Consider the following 23,071-nt stretch of genomic DNA (forward strand, 5'->3'; position numbering starts at 1 on the left):
TTAGCTTCTGAAACGATTTTTATGGTTCGAAGAAGTTTTAGAAGCAAAGTAACTAATTAATCTGAACCATAGCGAGAAATAAGTTCGACAGTCCAGTGGCAAGTACAAAGCATAGTCACAGATTGGTATTTGACTGAATACCAATTAAATGCAGTGTGATGCAATGAGCTCAAGATATCAATCACCAGGACGTTGCAGCATGTTATCCCTGCCCTGAAAAAGTATGATGTGGAGATGCCGGGGTTGGACTGGGGTAAACACAGTAACAAGTCTCACAACACCAGGTTAGAGTCCAACAAGTTTATTTAATCGTAAACCCCGAAAGCTAGTGGGTTTACGATCAAATAAACTTGTTGGACTTTACCTGGTGTTGTGAGACTTCTTACTGAAGAAGTATGCCAGCATCAAATCATACTTCACACCTTCACCTCAACAAAAAGCGATAGAAACAACAGAAATCAACTAGTAATTGACACCTTTCAGGGCCAGTTAAGAGGTCATGGAAAATGACATCAACAGGTGACTGTCACCCTCGGGAAACTAATCATTGGATGATCAGGAACCTCCTAAATGAACTAAGGATTAGTCTCGCCACAATTAGGTGAACCACAATGCAATAACATGATTAATAACACTGCGGCTTGTGAAATGGATAGAGTTAACGAGAATGGGCTTTCGCTGAGCAAGTTGAGCATTAATTGACCACGTCCAGAGGGAAACAAAAGAGATGGGGAGAGAACAGACAGCGAGTGTCAAATTGAGTCAAGGCTGAACCGGAATGCAAGAGCCAGTGGTACTCTACGCGACTCCCGCCTTCTCTTTGATAAGTATTAATCTAAAAGGCATTAAAGATTTTCTGAGATACTTCACCATGCTTCTTCCCTTTGATTATATGTTTAGTGTCTTGTACCAGCACAATAAGATCAGCTCGTTATCTTCTCTCTTGGAATGGAAGTTTCAAATCATTAATTTAGTCTATGTAGTTGGCCTCCGTTTCAAAATCACTTTCTTGATTCCTAATTGGCCTATTTATTGTCAGATTTTATTCAGCGAACCCCAATAAACGCACTCTTATTTGCATTTATCCACTTTTGTTCCTAACATTAATCATTGAGAGCTAATGAAAAGGTGTCTTTAAATACACAAGGTTAAAGGATCTTGCTGTTGCGGGAACAATCCACAAAAGGAAAACAAGAATTTTACAACACTAACCATCACAAATTTGAAAATTATCAAAACACTGGGGAATGGTCTAATTGGGATTGGGTCTGAGTGTGGGGTGTTGGATCGCTGGCGATGGATTTAGAGAGGTCACAACGCCATGGCTGCTGTGTTTAGAGGTCTCAATTGTCCAACTTGATTTCGAAATCCAACACAGCCCCCAGAACCTGAGGGATGTGGAATTTCTGTTAAATTTTAGTGGATTCCCTAATGATTATAAAGAATCATTAGGGAAAAGATGGGACCAACATCTGAACACAAGTGTAAAATTTCTCCATCCATCAGCATTTTGAATGGTTCACGTATGACTCTTCTTCCCGTGTGAATAATGATATTTCACTCTTCCTTAGTGTGAGTGTTTCTCAATCCACATTGGCCAGGCCGGTGTACAGATCGGTAACGCTTGCTGGGAGCTGTACTGTCTAGAACTTGGGATCCAGCCGGATGGACAGATGCCCAGTGACAAGAGCATCGGAGGTGGTGATGACTCCTTCAACACTCTCTTCAGTCAGACAGGGGCTGGTAAACACGTTCCCCGAGCCGTGTTTATAGATCTGGAGCCCACTGTGATTGGTAAGAGGAGAGATTGTTGCTGGGTTTGTCAGTCAGGGATCTCATTGAAATATTTCCTTCAGTCTCTGAGTTCTTGTTGGTCAAATCTCTATTCCCTGTCTCCCCCAGATGAGGTCCGTACCGGCACCTACCGACAGCTCTTTCACCCCGAGCAGCTCATCACCGGCAAGGAGGATGCGGCTAATAACTACGCACGGGGCCACTGCTCTGTGGGCAAGGAGATTGTGGACCTGGTCTTAGATCGCGTCCGGAAGGTGGTAAGTTTTTTCACTCGGATATTCTGCATTTCTGTCTCATGTTCTTACTCATACCCCGTTGAAGGGAGTGGAAATGATTCCCATCAGCTGGAGATTGAGAAGAAGACATTACACCCTCAGAGATCACAGGTTCCAAACTCTCTGCCATTGCTGCCTCTGCCTCTGTCTCCCTCTACACAGCAGCTCCCACTGCCTACACCCTCTAGCAACTTCCATCCCCGCTTTTCCATTCTGTTTAGCGAGATGTAGCTCCGTCCATGGGAGCGGTTCTGAGGGAATTAAATTCCCCTCCCTGTGGAGTCACATGTCGGCCAAACCAGGTAAGGATGGCAGATTTCCATCCCTAAAGGACATTACTGAAACTGGTGGGATTTCCAATTCCAGATACTTCACTGAAATTAGATTCCACTATTTGTGCTTGGATTTGAAAGCGTGTCCCAAGAGCCTGGCTCTGAATTACTGGTCCAGTAGCACTACCAGCAGAACACAATCGCTCCAGTGGTTAATATGATCTTCTATCCTGCTGGATCCTCCAGTATTTAGAATTAATTTCCATTTTCTAAAGAGACTAAAGCTTTTGATTTGATTTGACTTATTATTGTCACATTTATTAGTGTACAGTGAAAAGTAATATTTATTGCATGCTATAAAGACAACGTATAAAGTACATAGAGAAGGAAAGGAGAGTGCAGAATGTATTGTTACAGTCATAGCTAGGGTGTAGAGAAAGGTCAACTTAATACAAAGTTGTTCCATTCAAAACTCTGGCAGCAGGGAAAGACCTGTTCTTTAATCGGTTGGTACATGACCTCAGACTTTTGTATCTTTTTCCCGATGGAAGGAAGTATGTCCCAATGGCATTGGGTTCTTAATTATGCTGGCTGCTTTTCAAAGGCTGGGGGAAGTGTAGATGGAGTCAACAGGTGGGAGATTGGTTGCGTGATGGACTGGGCTGCATTCATAACACTTTCTTCTTCCATTCAGAGGGGTCTGTGAGCATCCGTTGGGAATTTGCTGTTCCTGGAAAAGTTGGGTTCTATATATCTTCTCTGCAAATTTCAATCCATATCACAGCCCCAAACTGTCCAATCCCAACAGTCGCTGCCATAGGCAGCACTGGCAGTTCCTTCCTATCCAGACTTTATATCCAAACACTTGTGGAGAGATTCCATTCCCTGCTTCCTGTTTCATGTGTTTTCTGTATGTTTTTCCCCCACAGGCTGATCTGTGCACAAGACTGCAGGGTTTCCACAGTTTTGGAGGTGGTACTGGTTCGGGTTTTACTTTCCTCCTGATGGAGAGACTCTCAGTCGATTATGGCAAGAAATCCAAGCTGGAGTTTTCTGTTTACCCTGCTCCCCAGATTTCCACCGCGGTGGTTGAGCCGTACAACTCCATGCTGGTCACCCACTGCACCCTGGAGCACACTGACTGTGCCTTCATGATGGACAGTGAGGCCATTTACGATGTCTGTCGGCGGAACCTTGACATTGAGAGGCCAACTTACACCAACCTCAACCGTCTGATTGGACAGGTAATGTCGTCCATCACGGCCTCACTCAGGTTCGACGGTGCCCTCAACGTGGATCTGACTGAGTTCCAGACCAACCTGGCCTCCTATCCCCGCATTCACTTCCCTCTGGTAACTTTTACCCTCCTTATTATCGAAGAGAATTGATTCAACAGTTGCGGGGTGAGTGGAGGGGGGCGGGGAGGGGAGACATGTTATTGGTGCATAATATTATTGGAGTGTAATAACTCCGTGGAGGTGAAGGTCCTGTCACCAAAGGTTCCTTTATTTACAAGACATAATATATAACAGAATGCTCTCTGTGTTCTCCTTGTGTGCTCCCTGTATCAGCAGGCAGAGCGACCCACACACCTGCTTTAAATAGGAAACATGAGACTCCCTGATTGGGCCATCAATTGGGACTTAATCCAGCAGTTCATACTCCAGGAGGCCAGCCTTATTTGCCTGACTGGAGTCATCACAGAGCCAATGTGCAGTAAATGATAATGAGAAGGATCGTTCCTTAGCTGCTGTTGACCAGATGAAATGAGAGATATTGGGGCTCAGACCGATGCTGAGGGCAGCCAGGGCAACTGACTCCGACAGTAACTATTCTGCTGTATCTGGCCTGCCTGTGGGACAAAGCATACCCTGGTTTCTAGGGCGTTACCTGTGAGGTATGTTTCTGTAATTTCAGCCAAGCCTTATAGATAAACTTTCCAGATGGGAATCTATGCTTCTACTGAGACTTTGACAAATTGGACATGTACCTGTGAAGGACCAGGACTGATGTCCTTGGGGGAATAGTTCTGAGAGTGTTAATGGAGGAATCAAAACAAAACGACAGTGGGATAGGAACCTATACAATTACTCAGAGGGAGAAATGAAGGACAAGAACATAAAGAGGATAAGAAGACTGATAGGCAGAGGAATCGACATCCAGAATCATATTGGGCCACAATAAAAAAGTGGGAATGGCATAAGTAATGTTAAAAAAGACAAACCTTATGACTTTGCACCTTAATGTAGGGGGCATTGACGATAAAGTGGATTAATTAATCATATAAATGGATTCAAAGGGATACGATGATCAGGATTACAGAGACATGCAGGGTGACAATGGATAAGAAATGAACATCCAGAATATTCAGCGTGTAGGAAGTACCAACAAAAAAGTCGGTGGGATTGCATTGGTGGTTAAGGAGGAAGTTAATGCAATAAGGAGGGAAAATATCTCTGATAATGTGAACTATGTATGGGTAGAGCTAAGGAACCCTAATGGGAAAAAAGTTCAAAGTGGTTATGTGTGAACAAGGATAATCTAACTATGGGTGACTGTAATCCGCATACAGATTGGGGAAAGCAAATTAGTCACAAAGCCATAGAGGGGGAATTCCTGCAGTGAGTACAGGATGGATTCCTGGTCCAATATGTTAACAAACCCACTAGATAACCTGCCATCCTTGACTGGGTACCTTCTCCTAAAGAGAAGGTACTATTTGAATTTTGTTGTGCTTGCCAATTTGGGGATGCACGACCATAATATGATAGAAAAGATGGAGAATGAAGTAATTAAAACTGAAGCTAGGGTCATGACTCTTAACAACGGCAACTGCAATGGTATGACCCATGAGCTGGCTTTGATAGATTGAGAAAAGTTACGTATGGGTGACAGTGTATTGGCAGTGGCAACCACTCGAAGAGGAAATGTGCGGATGGCAAAAATTCTTTTTAACTGTCTCTCGCAAAAGTAAAAAGAGGTCGCAAAACCATGGATGGCAAAGAAAATTAGACATATTATTAGATCCAAGGAATAGGCATACAAATTGGTCAGAAAAAAACAGATCTGATGATTGGGAGCTCTTTAGATTTCAGCAAACGATGACAAAGGATTGATTAAGAATGGGGGAAAAAATTAAATTTGCGGGAATCTTAAAAACTGTCTTAAAATTGCTGAATGTGTGTGAACATAAAAAGATTGAAGACAAATAAAGACTCCATGCATTCAGGAACAGGAGAATTCAGAATGGAGAACAAACAAAATGGCTAACAAATACATACTTCAGCTCTGCCTTCACAAACTAGGACACAAATAACATGGAAATGTCGGGCAACATAGCCTTAATGAGATTGAGGAGCTGAATGGAATTAGTATTAATATAGAAATTGTGTTGAGGAAACGGGTGGGATTGAAGGCCTTTAACTCCCAGGGAGTCTAATAATCCAGACTTCAGAGTACTTTGAGGAGTGATCCTAGAAATAGTGGAAGCATTGTTGGCCATCCTCCAAGATTATGTAGACTCAGCAACAACTTAAACAGATTGGAGGGAAGCGACTGTAACTCCACTACTTTAACAAGGGAGGTAGAGAGAAGAAGTAATTACTGACTAGTCATCCTCACATCGATAGTGGGGAGACTTATCAAGTCCATTATCAATGATTTTATGGCAGTATCTTTGGAACAGAGGTAGAATTGGATAGATTCAACATGGATTCACCAAAGTGAAATCATACTTGACAAACCAAATGGAGTTCTTGACATATGCAACTAGAATCATGGAATCATAGAATTCCTATAGTTTACACCTAGGCCATTCAGTCCATCAAGCTTGCACCAACAATAGTACCACTCAGGCCCTATCCCTGTAATCCCATATACTTATTCTAGAAATCCCCTGACAATAAGTGACAAATCAGCATGATCAATCAATCTAACCTGCACATCTTTAGTGTGTGGGGCATAACCACAGTGCGCAGAGGAAACCCATGTAGGCATGGAGAGAACACACAAAATCCACACAGTCACCCGAGGCCAGAATTGAATGTGGGTCCCCGGCACTGTGAGGCAGCAGTGCTAAACACTGCCACTGCGCTGCTAATGGAGTTGATCAGGGGAGCCAGTGCATGTGGTTTAATTGGACTTTCAGAATGCTTTCGACAAAGTCCCACTTAAGAGTTTAGCATGTAAAATTAAACCACATAAGACTGGATGTGTACTGAGATAGACATAATATTGGCTGGTATTCCAGAAACAAAGATTAGGAATAAATGGGCTTAGTTCTGAAAGGCAGGCAGTGACTGGAGTGGCACTGAAGAGATTGGTGTTAGGGTCCCAGCTCGTCTCTCTCTCTTATAGATCAATGATTTAGATGAGGTGACATGATGTGATGTTTCCACATTTGCAGCTGACACAAAGCTGTTTGTGAGGGTGAACTGTGGGGAAGGAGAAGATACGTTCGTGTCATTTGGGCAATTTAGTAAGTGGCAGTTTCAGCAAAATGTGGATCAATGTGAGGATATCCCCTTTGGTAGCAAAAATGGGAAGGCAGTTTACTATTTGAATGATTCTAGATTAAAAGAGAGGAATTTGCAACAAGGCCTGGTGTCCTCATACACATGTTGCTGAAGGAACGCATGCAGGTGCAGCTGGTAGTTAAGAAGGCAACTGGTGTGTTGACATTCATAGTGAGAGGATTTAAGTACGAGAGTAGGGATAACTCGCTGCAATTATGCACGGCCTTGATGGGGTCACACCTGGAATATTGTGTACAGTGTTGATCTCCTTATATGAATAAGGGTGCTCTTTCTCCTGAGGGAGTGAATGTTTCCCAGCTTAATTATTAGGATAGCAGGACTGATCTCTGAATAGAGATTGAATGGACGAGAATTAAATTATCTGCAGTTCATAAAACAAAGATGAAATCTCATAGAAACGTATCAAATTCAAACAGGAGTGCACAGCGTAGATGCAGGAAGGATGTTTCCGATTGTGGAGGTGTCCAAAACCAGGGGTCATAGTCTGAAGATGTTGTGTCAACCACTTAAGACTGAAATACTGAGGAAGATCTTCGCCAAGAATGATAAGCCTGTGCAATTGGATGCCACAGGAAATAGCTGAAGCCAGAAACAATAATGTTTTTAAGAAACAGTTAGATACAGTTCTAGGGGCAAAGGGGTCAAGAAGGATATGGGAGAAGCTGGGATAGATTGGGCTATTAAATCCCATTATCAGACATGATCATAGTGAATGGGGAAGCAGCCTCGAAGGGAGAATGTCAGGGAGAATGTTCCCATTTGCTATGTTTCTAAGCGTATATAAATTGTAATTCATCTGCCTAATCTCTTCTGAAATAACTGAATTTGGTAGATGGGATCTCTCCCATCTGTAGTTTGGATTTATTATGTATTAGCGTGTAGTGAAAAGTATTGTTTCTTGCGCGCTATGCAGACAAAGCATACCGTTCATAGGGAAGGAGGGAGTGCGGAATGCAGTGTTACAGTCATAGCTCGGGTGTAGAGGAAGATCAGTTGAATGCAAGGTAGGTCCTTTCATAACCACAAGTCGGAAATACAGAGTTTAAACACGGTATTTGATAAGATGGAACTGACGGATGGTATTTCAATATTTGTTTGTCAAGTAGATGGCCATCTACAGGCCGAGCACGTGCTGTACGTGTAGCAGAATGATGGGATCTGATAGTTGAGTAGAACAAGGGTTATGATCTGACAAATGGGCTTCCACTTGACTGGCCCTTTCCCACAGGGACTCTGACCAATCAGGATCTGATGGATGAGGTCATGATTGTTGTAGAGTAGCATTGTAGTTCATGTAAATCTTACAAAAATAGTCATAAGATATGTGAGCTGATAGATACTGCCTAATGAATTATGACTTTTATTGACGGGATTCCAATAAATGAGTGAATGATGTGTGAAGATCCGATAACAGGGGAGTGTCTGCTAAATGGGGATCTGATAGATTGTTTCCGGTAAATGTTGCTTTGAGTTGAGAGGTTTCTCTTTCAGAGTTGGGGATCTGTCAATTGTGACTTTGTTGGAAATTGATGCTAATGCGATGCCTATTTGGTCGCTGGAGCTGGTTAATGAAACTCTGACAGTTTAGCCCCTGACTGTTAAGGCATTCTGGTGTAGAAGATGAGTGTCTGTTTATCAGGGGAAGCAAGTCAGGTGGTGCCTGATAGATGGGGAATCATAAATTGAAGGCTGAAACAAATTAATATTATCCATCATAATAAGCGTAAATGATGTCTGAGGGATTGTTTTCTGATAAATGGAGAAAGCATGGTCCGATTTTTTCTGAAATAAGTGAATTTGTAGATGGGATCTCTCCGATCTGTAACTTTGTGATTTATTATAGTCACATGTATTAGTATGCAGTGAAAAGTATTGTTTCTTACGCTCTATGCAGACAAAGCATACCGTTCATAGAGAAGGAGAGAGTGCAGAATGTAGTGTTACAGTTATAGCTAGGGTGTAGAGAAAGATCAACTTAATGCCAGGTAGGTCCATTCAAAAGTCTGACAGCAGCAGGGAAGAAGCTGTTCTTGAGTCAGTTGGTACGTGACCTCAGACAAAGAACAAAGAACAACACAGCACAGGAACCAGGCCCTTCGGCCCAACGAGCCCGTGCTGCCATTTCAACATTGTGAGTCCCCTCTTTCACCCATGACCCTTGTCTGCGCTTATGGCACTCCGCATTGGAAACCAGATTGAGGGGAGACTAATTTAGGGACAATTTGTTACACCAGTCAGCCTAAGAACACATCTTTGGGGTGTGGGAGGAAACCAGAGCACCCGGAGAAAACCCACGCAAGCACGGGGAGAATGCGCAAACTCCCACAGACACTGGCCCAAATCCATGTATCTGCACAGCAAACAGTGATATTCACTGAGCTGTCGTGTTGCCAATCAGCTGGTCCAGTTTAAGTGTACACTAACGACGTGAAGCACTAGACCACTCTCGAAACATCCCAGAGCAGCCCTCGTACGACCCCTCGCGTGTATGCCCCTTGTTGGACAACAAGGCGGACTTTTGTATCTTCTTCCCGACAGAAGAAGGTGGAAGAGAGAATGTGGGGGTGTGTGGGGTCCTTAATTACGCTGACTGCTTTGCCGAGGCAGTGGGGAGTGTAGACAGAGTGAATGAATGGGAGGCTGGTTCCAAGATGGGAACTGGACGAGAAAGGGTGATTGATGTGGGGTGGCGGATGTATATGTGCCTTGCTTTTGACAGATGCGGGTATCAGTGTGGGAATCTTATCTCTGTGTTCTTAGAATGAGGGGCTGGTAGGTGGCAATGAGACAGTTGAGTTTTATGGGGTAACTAACACATACAATCCATTGGGTTTGGATTGGGGCTGGGTGGATGAGAAACTGGACGGTGAGTGTGTGATTCATGGAGGACTGAAGGGGAGGATAAAGGAGTGATTGATGGGGCTTCAATAACTTGCGCCTGGAAGCCGTATGTCTGAAAGATTCACCGAGCACAGGTAGGTGGAGATCTGATGCCAAATGGACGAGAAGTTATGTTTGGGCTGTTGGACGTTTCACAGATGGAAACTGACACACTGGACCCAACAGAGATTTCTCATAGACAGAATCAGACAAATGGTGTCCTGAGCGAATGGCACTTTGACAGCGAACAAACCATGAAGATAAAATAAAACTTTGTCTGATAGCCGAAGTTCTGATGGAAGGAAATCTCGGAGGTGAGTGTCAGTTACATGTGAGTAAGTAATCAGAAATTCTTAGTGGTTTGGCAGGGTGGGGCTGGTCTGCTGATTTTTGAATGGTGAGATGTGTGGGAAGAAAGGTGCAGCGCTGGCGTGTGGAGTGTGTGCAGTTAACGATTTCTAACACATTCACAGCGACAGGAAGCTGATAACTGGACCGAACCGACAGACGCTGGCTCGTTGATTCTTGATAAATGAGCGTCTGCTGGAAGGTAGTAGATGGTTAGTGTCTAATATAATCGGATTAATAGGATATTGCAGTATGACGGATGTGGGCAGCAGTCGGTACTTAGAGGGGATTTAGGCGGAGGGTAATGTGTTGCATAGGTCTGAGGTGACTGATACTATGGTAATTGCGATCTGCGTGGATGGTCAACCAGGATGTGACAGATACAACCTGACAGATGTTGATCTGGATGGGGAAAGGGGTGCGGGAAAGTGAGTGAATGTCAGATGGATTGCGCTCCATTAAGTTGTGCCTGTTGCGTGGGTTCTGATGGATTCTGATTTGACTGATTGCAAATTTAAGAAATAGTTTTCTGGTACTAACTGGTCAAATGATCTGATGGATGATTGCTAGATATATCAGGGACAGACAGGGCCTATTCAGGGGAAGGTTTTGAAATGGTTTTAACTCGGGTCTGATTATTGGGACTTTGATAAATGGGTCTCATGAGGAGGTCTGAATGAAAGGTTCTGTCTGTCTCTTTGGGGTTGGAGATTAATAGAGGAAGCTCTGGTTGTCTAATGCCCCTCCCCTAATCAATTGTGACCATGAAATAGTCCCTCCCATTACACGCAGCAACCAATCAACGCCTTGCACCAACGTTCCATTTTGTGTTGACGTTTCCCGAAGCAACCGGATCCCTTTGACCAATCAGAGCTCGTGTTGGCGCCATAGCACTGGGTATAAATAGCGCGAGCGGGAAACTCCGCAACTCATTGGCAGGAGCTGTGAGAATAGAAGGACATCATGGTAAGGGAGCATTGAGTCATGGCGAATGGAATGTGTCCCATAGGCAAGCAGTGCTCACTCGGGAGATGGGATCTAGAGGGACAGGGGTGACGGTGACTGGGACAGGGATGGCTGTGTCTGTGATTCCGGTGCTGCAGAAATGCTGGGATATCGCAGAGTGGATTTACAGAGATTGGCACTTTCCAGGATCTGGTGGATCTCCCTGGACAGAGGATCCCAATAGAATAGAAAATCCATGGGGAGTAGCTGGAATTCAGCAGATAGAGGAAGGGAATGTTTAATATCCCTCATTCCCCCTTCTCCATCTATCATCACACTGAATGTGTACTGTAAAACTCTCAATCCTGTATAATAATTATCTCTGTCCCCTCTTTAGCGCGAGTGTCTCTCAATCCACATTGGCCAGGCCGGTGTTCAGATCGGTAACGCTTGCTGGGAGCTGTATTGTCTGGAACATGGGATCCAGCCGGATGGACAGATGCCCAGTGACAAGAGCATCGGAGGTGGTGATGACTCCTTCAACACCTTCTTCAGTGAGACAGGGGCTGGTAAACACGTTCCCCGAGCTGTGTTTATAGACCTGGAGCCCACTGTGATTGGTAAGAGGAGAGATTGTTACTGGGTTGGTCAGTCAGGGATCTGATTGAAATATTTCCTTCAGTCTCTGAGTTCTTGTTGGTCAAGTCTCTGTTCCCTGTCTCCCCCCAGATGAGGTCCGTACCGGCACCTACCGACAGCTCTTTCACCCCGAGCAGCTCATCACCGGCAAGGAGGATGCGGCTAATAACTACGCACGGGGCCACTGCTCTGTGGGCAAGGAGATTGTGGACCTGGTCTTAGATCGTGTCCGGAAGGTGGTAAGTTGCATCAGCTTAGTGAGAGGGGATATCCCTGCTCTGATTTCCCAGTGAAATCAGTTTCCTGCTCAGGTGAATTTCAAGCTATGAAATTATCATATTACAAGCAATGATTTTAGAATTACTAACATCACCATGTCTCTACCATCGATACACTCCAAGCTGGTTCACTCTGGCTCCTCCCAGGCTTCTTATGCACCCCAGGCTCTCTCAGCACAATCTGTGCAGTGTAAACAGGAATCCTTAGAAGATTTCCTCATGTTAGATTCTTTTGTCCTTTGAGCAGAGAATCCATTTGCTGCTTCCTGTTTAATGGTGGCACGGTAGTACAGTGGTTAGCACTGCTGCTTCACAGCTCCAGGAACCTGGGTTCGATTCCCAGCTAGGGTCTGTGTGGAGTTTGCACGTTCTCCTCGCGTCTGCGTGGGTTTCCTCTGGTTTCCTCCCACATGGCCTCTTATTGTCCTGAAATGTGTAGGTTAGAGAGATTAATGGGTAAAATATGTAGGGATATGAGGGTAGGGACTGGATGGGATTGTGGTTGGTGTGGACTCGATGGGCCGAATGGCCTCTTTCTGTACTGTAGGATTTCTATTCTAATTCTATTCTGTGTTTCCTATGGTTTTCCCCCCACAGGCTGATCTGTGCACAGGACTGCAGGGTTTCCTCATCTTCCACAGTTTTGGGGGTGGCACTGGCTCGGGTTTTACCTCCCTCCTGATGGAGAGACTCTCCGTCGACTACGGCAAGAAATCCAAGCTGGAGTTTTCCGTTTACCCTGCTCCCCAGATTTCCACCGCTGTGGTTGAGCCGTACAACTCCGTGCTGGTCACCCACTGCACCCTGGAGCACTCTGACTGTGCCTTCATGGTGGACAATGAGGCCATTTACGATGTCTGTCGGCGGAACCTTGACATCGAGAGACCAACTTACACCAACCTCAACCGCCTGATTGGACAGGTAGTGTCGTCCATCACGGCCTCACTCCGGTTCGACGGTGCCCTCAACGTGGACCTGACTGAGTTCCAGACCAACCTGGTCCCCTATCCCCGCATTCACTTCCCTCTAGTAACCTTCTCCCCACTGATATCAGCTGAGAAAGCTTACCATGAACAACTCTCGGTGTCGGAGATCACCAACGCCTGTTTTGAACCAGCTAATCAGATGGTGAAGTGTGACCCCCGCCAGGGCAAGTACATGGCGTGCTGCATGCTGTACCGAGGAGACGTGGTGCCCAAGGATGTCAACGCTGCCATTGCCACCATCAAGACCAAGCGCTCAATTGCGTTTGTTGATTGGTGTCCAACAGGATTCAAGGTAAATGTGGCTTTTGCATTCAACTCACATGGACCAAGGTAACATGGCCAGGATTGTATCAATCTAATAACACATGTTGGTTTACCTTTATTATAGGATATTATTAAACAAGAAAGAGTGCAGAAAAGATTTCCTATCATGCTACCAGGACTTGATGGTTTGGGTTATAAGGAGAGGCTGGATCTACTAGGATTTTTTTCTCTGGAGTGTTGGAGGCTTAGGGGTGATCTTAATGAGGTCTATAAAATAATGAGGGGCATAGATCAGCCGGAGAGTCAACATATTTTCCAAAGGAAGGCGAGTCTAAAACTGGAGGGCATAGGTTTAAGGTGAGGGGGGAGAAATACAAAAGGGCCCAGCGGGGCAATTTTTTCAGAACGTGGTGAGTATCTGGAATGAGCTGCCAGAAGTAGTAGTACAAGAGGTGGGAGAGTTACATGGGTAAAATAGAAGGATAGGAGCCAAAAGCTGAAGTGGGACTAGCTTAGTGGTCCAGAAAGGGCAGCATAGGCAAATTGGGCCAAAGGGCCTGATTCCATGCTGGAAACCTCTGACTCAAAGATATCTTTCCTTACAGGGTTAATAATGGAATAGACCATCCCCATTGCTTCACAGAAGAGAATACCCCAAAGCGAGGCTTGGTTAACATTCTTCCATTTGTTAACTCTAGAATTCCATTTAGAATGTTCCTGGGAGGATCCTGCCTTGAAAGACAAGGCTTTCTACCAATCAATATCTGTGCAAAATTGCATTGATAAAGATTTGATTTAATTTTGAATGCAGTTTCATTGCACAGTGATATTCCATCAGAAACTGATGCCTCTTTCTGGTTGAAAGTACACAGGAAACGACCAGATCTCCATGTTTGTAAAGGGAAACATAGAAACATTCTGGTAAATGCAGCATTCTGAAAAGTGATGAACGGATAAGAATCTGATGTTGATCTGGATCATAAGAAATTGAAATCAAACAAATTTTGCTTCTCTCCAACAGGTTGGCATCAATTACCAGCCCCCAACGGTGGTACCAGGGGGTGATCTGGCAAAGGTGCAACGGGCCCTCTGTATGCTGAGCAACACCACCTCAATTTCCTTGGCTTGGACCCGCCTGAACCTCAAATTTGATAAGATGTACGCCAAGCGAGCCTTTGTCCACTGGTACGTGGGGGAAGGGCTGGAGGAAGGGGAATTCCAGGATGCACGGGAGGACATGGCCTCGCTGGAGAAGGATTACGAAGAAGTGGGCGTGGATTCAGCCTCACTGGACAGAAAGGGCGAAGAGGAAGAATAAGAATTATTCACTTAGAAATTATAGTTGTTTAAACTTTAATACGTATTGATATTATAATTGATATTATAATGTTTATTTAAGAAAATAAAGTATTTTAAATGATTTGATCATTGCATATCATTGAAGTTCTTAGATTCAGTCAAGTGATTAACAAGTGTTCTGAAGGAAGAAGTCTGAGGATAGAGGAGGATGTAACCGAAAGGGAAATTCTCAGCAGGTCTGGCAGTGTCTGTAAGGAGAGAAAAGAGCTGACATTCTGAGTCCACATGACTCTTTGTCAAAGCTAAAAGTGGGAGATATTTATACTGCAGGGTGAGGGAATCAAAGGTGACTCATAGCCACAGAGACTAGGGGAAAGTCTGCTAATGGCGGATCAAGATGTGGGGGGAGATGGGGACTGGGTGGGAAAAATGTAAAATGGAAGCAACGGGGGATTAAAATAGGGAGGAAGAGCCCCAAGGCGTCGGGGTGGGGGGTGGTGGGGAGATGAAAAATGAAGAAAGACAAAGTAGTAAAAGAGTGCAATTCAAAATGAAAACAGAGAGATCGAGGTGGAGTAGAGCTAATCATTTGAAGTTGTTGAATGCGATGTTGCGATCGGAAGGCTATAAAATGCCGCACCAGAAGATGAGATGCTGTTCCTCCAGTTTGCATTGAGCTTCACTGGAACATTGCAGCAGGCCAAGGACAGACATGTGGAGCGTGGGAGCGTTGATCGTGTGCTTAAAATAGCAAGCAACCAGAAGGTCAGTGTCCTGTTGCATACTGACCGGAGGTGATCAGCAAAACCATCACACAGTCTACGGTTGGCCTCTGCGATACAGAGGAGACCACACTGGGAGTGAGAAATGCAGTACACCAAGTTGAAAGAGATGCAAGTGTAATGCTATTTAACTTGGAATGAATGTTCTGGACCTTGGATGGTGAGCGTGAAAAAGGTAAAGGGGCAGGCGTTACACCTTCTGCAATTGCACGGAAAGGTGCTATTGGTGACGGGAGAGGTGTTGTGTACAGTAGAGGAGTGAGCTAGGTCATCCCAAAGGGAACAGTCTCTGTGGGATGCTGAGAGAGGGAGTGAAGGGAAAATGTGTTTACTGGTGGCATCATGTTGGAGTTGGCAAAAATGGCAGAGAACCATGCTTTGTATATGAAGGCTGGTTGGGTGAAATGTGAGAACAAAAGGGACACTATCCTTGTTCTGGGAGAAAGGGGATGGGGTGAGGGTTGAGGCATAGGAGATGGACCGCACACTGTTGAGGGCTCTGTCAACAACTGTAGGTGGGCAACCATGGTTGAGGAAGAATGAACACATATTAGAGGCATCGCTTTGGAAAGTGGCCCCATCAAAACAAATGTGAAGGAGCTGAGAGAAAGGGATGGAGTCCTTATAGGATGTGGGGTGTGAAGAACTGTGGTCTCGATAGCTGCAGGAGTCAGAGGGCTTGAAATGAATATTGCTAGATAGGCTTTTGCGGAAATGGAGGAGGGTCACTGGGCACAGGAAGTTGGTCAATGAAATGAAATTCTGTCAAGTTGCCCACTCTGCAATCTGTGAGGCAGTGCCTTGTGCTATAAGTGGATCGAGTGGGACGGATTGTTTTTGGTCTAATTTTGCTACCTCTACTTGGATTTCCAGGTGAGAACAAGACTGCGGTTTGATTTATCTAATTATTGCAGGTCGGGTTATTAGTCATCAGATTAACAGGGTATCTTAAATATAGGTCAATGAGATTACTTTCTGGATGTGGAGCTTATTGGTCAATTTAATATTTATAATACAGAGACACTGAGGTTTACAGCATTGAAACAGAACCTTCACTTGTCCATGCCATCCAGTTTTTACAATAAAGCTAGTAGTAATTGCTCATGTTTGGTCCATATGCCGCTATACCAATCTTACCCACATAACTGTCTAAATATTTTTTAAAAGACAACATTGTACTCACCTCTATGACTACCTCTGGCAGCTCGTTCCAGACACTCACCACCATTTGTGTGAAAAATTGCCCCTCTGGACTCTTTTGTAGCTCTTCCCCTCACCTTAAAGCTATGCCCTCTAGTTTTAAGAAAACTGCCGTTAAGAAAAGATGTTGACTATCTACCTGATCAATGTCCCTCCTTGTTTTATGGACCTCTATATGATCACCCCTCAGCCCAGGGAAAGAGTCCCAATATAACCAGCCACTCGTTATAACTCAATCCATCAAATCCTGGAAGCATCCGAATGAATCTTTTCTGCACTCCTAGTTTAGTAATATCCTTTCGATAATAAGTTGACCAGAACGTTACACAATATTCCAACTGTGAACTTACCATTGTCTTGTACAACTGCATCAAGACATCCCAAATCCAGTATCCAATGCCCTGAGCAACCAAGCATGCTGAATGCCTTCTTCACTCCCCCTCCACCCAAGACTCCACCTTCAAAGAACTATGAACCTGTACCCCTAGATCCCTTTGTCCGATAACCCTCCTCAACGCTCAACCATTAATTGAGTCCTGCCCTGGCTCGATCTACCAAATGGATTACTTCACATTTATCTAAATTAAACTCCAACTGCCGTTCATCAGCCCACTGGCCCAACTGATCAAGATCCCGTCGCAATCCTAGCTAACCCTCTCCACTGTGCCACCAATCTTCATGTCATCTGCAAACATACTAATCATGCCTCCGAAATTCCAGTCCAAGTCATTAATATAAATGATAACACTGGACCCAGCACCGATCCCTGGGGCACACCGCTGGTGTTAAATTTAGTTTGCAGTTTAGTCATGGCACCAGTGAAATGACAGAAGTAGGCTGTGCTGAAATCTGGGTCACAGCCTGTCACATGACTTGCCCTTAACGTCACACTGAAAACTCACAAAAGAGAATAACACATGACCTGTAAGCCAGTGATGCGAGATGTCAAGGTTGACCATGTCCTGCTGTGCAACCAGCCACCTTCCTCCTAATTAAAACTATTAGGTATGTTCCAAAATTTCAATGCCCTAGTGTGAAAACGTATAAAAGCAAGTGTTAAAACATTCAATCGTATGTATTCAATATTCAATTAGGGCAGCCAAACAGGTGATATTTAAATGAAATCCTTTATTTCACATTATGTAACCATCTTTGATTTTGCAAGTTTCGAATTAAGCTCTGTAATTGGCTTTTGTAACTCTTCCGTTATTTTGAATTTTAATAAAGGTTAGTTGTTTTTGTTGTATATAGCGCCACATTTATGTTCTAACAAAAAAATTATTTGTGATTTCCATACACCGTGCAATTTTTATCACTTTTTCGGTACTGTAAAGCAATCTATATGTTACATTACATTGAATCAAGCACCGACAGACAGAACTAAACCATACAATGTCGAAACAGTTCTGTCAGCAAATCACATTGATAAGTGTCTGTTTTAATGAAGTTCCACTGGACTGATGACTGTAGATCAATGAGATATCTGGATAGATGAATTCCGTGTTCCGAGACATCAAAGCCATTCCTATTTATATTCAATGTGGAAAATACATACACAGCCTTGTTAGCTTCTGAAACGATTTTTATGGTTAGAAGAAGTTTTAGAAGCTAAGTAACTAATTAATCTGAACCATAGCGAGAAATAAATTCGACCGTCCAGTGGCAAGAACAAAGCATAGTCACAGATTGGTATTTGACTGAATACCAATTAAATGCAGTGTGATGCGATGAGCTCAAGATATCAATCATTCCAGCATATTATCCCTGTCCTGAAAAAGTATGCCAGGATCTAATCATAAATCATACCTTCACCTCAACAAGGAGCTGTAGAAATGACAGAAATAAACTCGTAATTTCAGGGCTAGTTAAGGGGTCATGGGAAATGACATCAACAGGTGACAGTCACCCTCGGGAAACTAATCACAGGATGATCAGGAACCTCCTAAATGAAATGAGAATTAGTCTCGCCACAATTAGGCGAACCACAATGCAATAACATCATTAATAACACTGCGGCTTGTGAAATGGACAGAGTTAACAAGAACGACCTTTCGCTGAGCAAGTTGTGCAGTAATTGACCACGTCCAGAGGGAAACAAAAGAGATGGGGAGAGAACAGAGAGCGAGTTTCAAATTGAGTCAAGGCTGAACCGGAATGCAAGAGCCAGAGATACTCTACTCGACTCCCGCCTTCTCTTTGATAAGTATTATTCTAAAAGGCATTAAAGATTTTCTGAGATACTTCACCATGCTTCTTCCCTTTGATTATATGTTTAAAGTCTTGTGCCAGCACAATAAGATCAGCTCGTTATCTTCTCTCTTGGAATGGAAGTTTCAAATCATTAATTTAGTCCATCTGTCAATGTAGTTGGTCTCCGTTTCAAAATCACTTTCTTGATTCCTAATTCACCCATTTATTGTCGGATTTTATTCAGCGAACCCCAATAAACACACTCTTATTTGCGTTTATCCACTTTGCTTCCTAACATTAATCATTGAGAGCTAATGAAAAGGTGCCTTTAAATACACAAGGTTAAAGGATCTTGCTGTTGCGGGAACAATCCAAAAAGGAACATAAGAATTTTACAACACTAACCATCACAAATTTGAACATTATTAAAACACTGGGGAGTGGCCTAATTGGGGTTGGGTCTGAGTGTGGGGTGTTGGATTGCTGGCGTTTGATTTAGAGAGGTCACAACGCCCATGGCTGCTGTGTTTATCGATCTCAATTGTCGAAATTGATTTGGAAATCCAACACAGCCCCCAGAACCTAGGGGATGTAGAATTTCTGTTAAATTCTAGTGGAATCGCCCATTACAGAGAATCATTAGGGAAAAGATGGGACCAACAGACTAACACAAGTGTAAGATTTCTCTATCCATCAGCATTTTGAATGGTTCACGTATGACACTTCTTCCTGTGTGAGTAATGACATTTCACTCTTCCTCACTGAGTGTCTCTCAATCCACATTGGCCAGGCTGGTGTACAGATCGGTAACGCTTGCTGGGAGCTGTATTGTCTGGAACGTGGGATCCAGACGGATGGACAGATGCCCAGTGACAAGAGCATCGGAGGTGGTGAAGACTCCTTCAGCACCTTCTTCAGTGAGACAGGGGCTGGTAAACACGTTCCCCGAGCTGTGTTTATAGATCTGGAGCCCACTGTGATTGGTAAGAGGAGAGACTGTTGCTGGGTTGGTCAGTCAGAGATCTTATTGAAATATTTCCTTCAGTCTCTTAGTTCTTGTTGTCAAATCTCTGTTCCCAGTCCCCCAGAAGAAGTCCGTACCGGCACCTACCGACAGCTCTTTCACCCCGAGCAGCTCATCACCGGCAAGGAGGATGCGGCTAATAACTACACACGGGGCCCCTGCGCCGTGGGCAAGGAGATTGTGGACCTGGTCTTAGATCGTGTCCGGAAGGTGGTAAGTTTTTTTTCACTCGGATATTCTGCATCTGTCTCATGTTCTTACTCGCCCTGTTGAAAGGAGTGGGAATGATTCTCATCAGCTGGAGACTGAGAAGAAGACATTACACCCACAGAGATCTTAGATTCAAAACTCTCTGCCATTGCTGCCTCTGCCTGTGTCTCCCTCTACACAGCAGCTCCCACTGTCTATACACCCTCTAGCGCCTTCCATCCCTGCTTTTCCATTCTGTTTAGCGAGAAGTAGCCACATCCATGAGAGCAGTTCTGAGGGAATTAAATCCCCCTCCCTGTGGAGTCACATGTCGGCCAAACCAGGTGAGGATGGCAGATTTCCATCCCTAAAGGACATTACTGAAACTGGTGGGATTTCCGATTCCAGATGCTTCACTGAAATTAGATTCCACTATTTGTGCTTGGATTTGAAAGCGTGTCCCAAGAGCCTGGCTCTGAATTACTGGTCCAGTAGCACTACCATCAGAACACAATCGCTCCATTAGTTAGTATGATCTTCTACCCTGCTGGATTCTCCAGTATTTAGAATTAATTTCCATTTTCTAAAGAGACCAAAGCTTTTGATTTGATTTGACTTGTTATTGTCACATTTATTAGTATGCAGTGAAAAAAAATTATTGCTTGCTATAAAGACGAAGTATAAAGTATATAGAGAAGGAAAGGAGAGAGTGCAGAATGTATTGTTACAGTCATAGCTAGGGTGTAGAGAAAGATCAACTTAATACAAAGTTGTTCCATTCAAAACTCAGACGGCAGCAGAGAAAGACCTATTCTTGAATAAGTTGGTGCATGACCTCAGACTTTTGTATCTCCTTCCCAATGGAAGGAAGCATGTCCCAGTGGTATTGGGTTCTTAATTATACTGGCTGCTTTTCCAAGGCAATGGCAAGTGTAGATGGAGTCAACAGGTGGGATGTTGGTTGCGTGATGGACTGGGCTGCATTCACAACTTTCTACCTCCATTTGGAGGAGGTCTGTGAACATCTATTGGGAATTTGTTATTCCTGGAAAAGTTGGGTTCTATATATCTTCTCTGCAAATTTCAATCCATATCACAGCCCCAAACTGTCGAATCCCAACATGTCACTGCCATAGGCAGCACTGGCAGTTCCTTCCTATCCAGACTTTATATCCAAATGCTTGTGGAGAGATTCCGTTCCCTGCTTCCTGTTTCATGTGTTTCCTGTATTTTTCCCCACAGGCTGATCTGTGCACAGGACTGCAGGGTTTCCACAATTTTGGGGGTGGCACTGGTTCAGGTTTTACTTCCCTCCTGATGGAAAGACTCTGTCGATTATTTCAAGAAATCACAGCTGGAGTTTTCTATTTACCCTGCTCCCCAGATTTCCACCGCGGTGGTCGAGCCGTACAACTCCATGCTGGTCACCCACTGCACCCTGGAGCACTCTGTCCACCATGAAGGCACAGTCAATGAGGCCATTTACCATGTCTGTCGGCGTAACCTTGATATTGAGAGGCCAACTTACACCAACCTCAACCGTCTGATTGGACAGGTAGTGTCGTCCATCACGGCCTCACTCCGGTTCGACGGTGCCCTCAACGTGGATCTGACTGAGTTCCAGACCAACCTCATTCCCTATCCCCGCATTCACTTTCCTCTGGCAAATTTTACCCTCCTTTTATTATGGAAGAGAACTGATTCAACAGTTGGTGGAGGGGGGCAGGGGAGAAATGTTATTGGTGCATAATATTGTTGGAGTGTAATAACTCCATGGAGGTGAAGGTCCTGTCACCAAAGGTTCCTTTATTTACAAGGCATAATATATAACAGAATGCTCTCTGTCTTCTCCTTATGTGCTCCCTGTTTCAGCAGGCAGAGCGACCCACACACCTGCTTTAAATAGGAAACATGAGACTCCCTGATTGGGCCATCAATTGGGACTTAATCTGGGAGTTCATACTCCAGGATGCCAACCTTATTTGCCTGACTGGAGTCATCACAGACCAAATGTGCAGTAAATGATAATGAGAAGGACCATCCCTTAGCTGCTGTTGACCAGATGAAACGAGAGATCTTGGGGCTCAGACCGATGCTGAGGGCACCCAGGGCAACTGACTCCGACAGTAACTATACTGCTGTATCTGGCCTGTCTATGGGACAAAGCATGCTGTGGTTTCTAGGATGTTACCTGTGAGGTATGTTTCCATGATTTCAGCCAAGTCTCATAGATTTCCATCTGGAAAGTTTATGCTTGTACTGAGACTTTGACAAATTGGACATGTTGTACCTGTGAAGGATCAGGACTGATGTCCTTGGGGGAATATTTCCGAGAGTTTTAAAGGAGGGCTTGAAACAAAACGACAGTGTGACAGGAACCTATACGATTACTCAGAGGGAGAAATGAAGGACAAGAACATAAAGAGGATAAGAAGACTGAGGCTGAGAAATCGACATCCAGAATCATATTGGGCTGCAATAAAAAAGTGGGAATGGCATAAGTAATGTGCGTATAGATTGGGGAAAGCAAATTAGTCACAAAGCCATAGAGGGGGAATTCCTGCAGTGAGTACAGGATGGTATTCTGGTCCAATTTGTTAACAAACCCATTAGATAATCTGCCAACCTTCATTGGGTATTGCCTAAAGAGAAGGTACTATTTGAATATTGTTGTGCTTGGCAATTTGATGATGCGTGATCATAATATGACAGAAAAGATGGAGAATGAAGTAATTAAAACTGAAGCTAGGGTCATGACACTTAACAATGGCAACTGCAAAGGTATGACCCATGAGCTGGCTTTCATAGATTGAGAAAAGTTACTTATGGGTGACAGTGTATTGGCAATGGCAACCACTTGAAGAGGACATGTGCGGATGGCAAAAATTCTTTTTAACTGTCTATCGCAAAAGTAAAAAGAGGTTCCAAGACCATGGCTGGCAAAGGAAATTAGACATATTGTTAGATCCAAGGAATAGGGATACAAATTGGTCAGAAAAAAACAGATCTGATGACTGGGAGCTCTTTAGATTTCAGCAAAGGATGATAAGGGGTTGATTAAGAAGGGGGAAAAAATTAAAGTAAATTTGCAGGAATCTTAAAAACTGTCTTAAAATTGCTGTATGTGTGTGAACATAAAAAGATTGAAGACAAATAAAGGCCCCATACATT

The 23,071-nt window shown here is 44.0% G+C and overlaps 2 protein-coding genes and 1 pseudogene across 2 annotated transcripts; all 3 read left to right on the plus strand.

Annotated features, from left to right (window-relative positions):
• The first annotated feature begins 1,673 nt into the window (after positions 1–1,673).
• On the plus strand, positions 1,674–3,729 carry LOC145338076 (tubulin alpha-3 chain-like). Its single transcript, XM_080182859.1, has 3 exons — positions 1,674–1,794; positions 1,903–2,051; positions 3,271–3,729. Exons 1-3 carry the CDS (start codon positions 1,674–1,676, stop codon positions 3,727–3,729), a joined length of 729 nt encoding a protein of 242 aa, XP_080038985.1.
• Positions 3,730–11,048: 7,319 nt separating this feature from the next.
• On the plus strand, positions 11,049–14,534 carry LOC145338057 (tubulin alpha chain-like). Its single transcript, XM_080182841.1, has 5 exons — positions 11,049–11,070; positions 11,447–11,669; positions 11,779–11,927; positions 12,564–13,244; positions 14,238–14,534. The coding sequence occupies exons 1-5, from the start codon at positions 11,068–11,070 to the stop codon at positions 14,532–14,534; spliced, it is 1,353 nt and encodes a 450-aa protein (XP_080038967.1). The 5' UTR covers positions 11,049–11,067.
• A 4,916-nt stretch (positions 14,535–19,450) lies between these two features.
• LOC145338077 (tubulin alpha-1A chain pseudogene) lies at positions 19,451–21,650 on the plus strand (annotated as a pseudogene).
• Positions 21,651–23,071: the final 1,421 nt, after the last annotated feature.

This window comes from Carcharhinus amblyrhynchos, unplaced genomic scaffold (genome assembly GCF_965287045.1).
Source record: "Carcharhinus amblyrhynchos unplaced genomic scaffold, sCarAmb.v2.hapA scaffold_92, whole genome shotgun sequence".
NCBI lineage: Eukaryota > Metazoa > Chordata > Chondrichthyes > Carcharhiniformes > Carcharhinidae > Carcharhinus > Carcharhinus amblyrhynchos.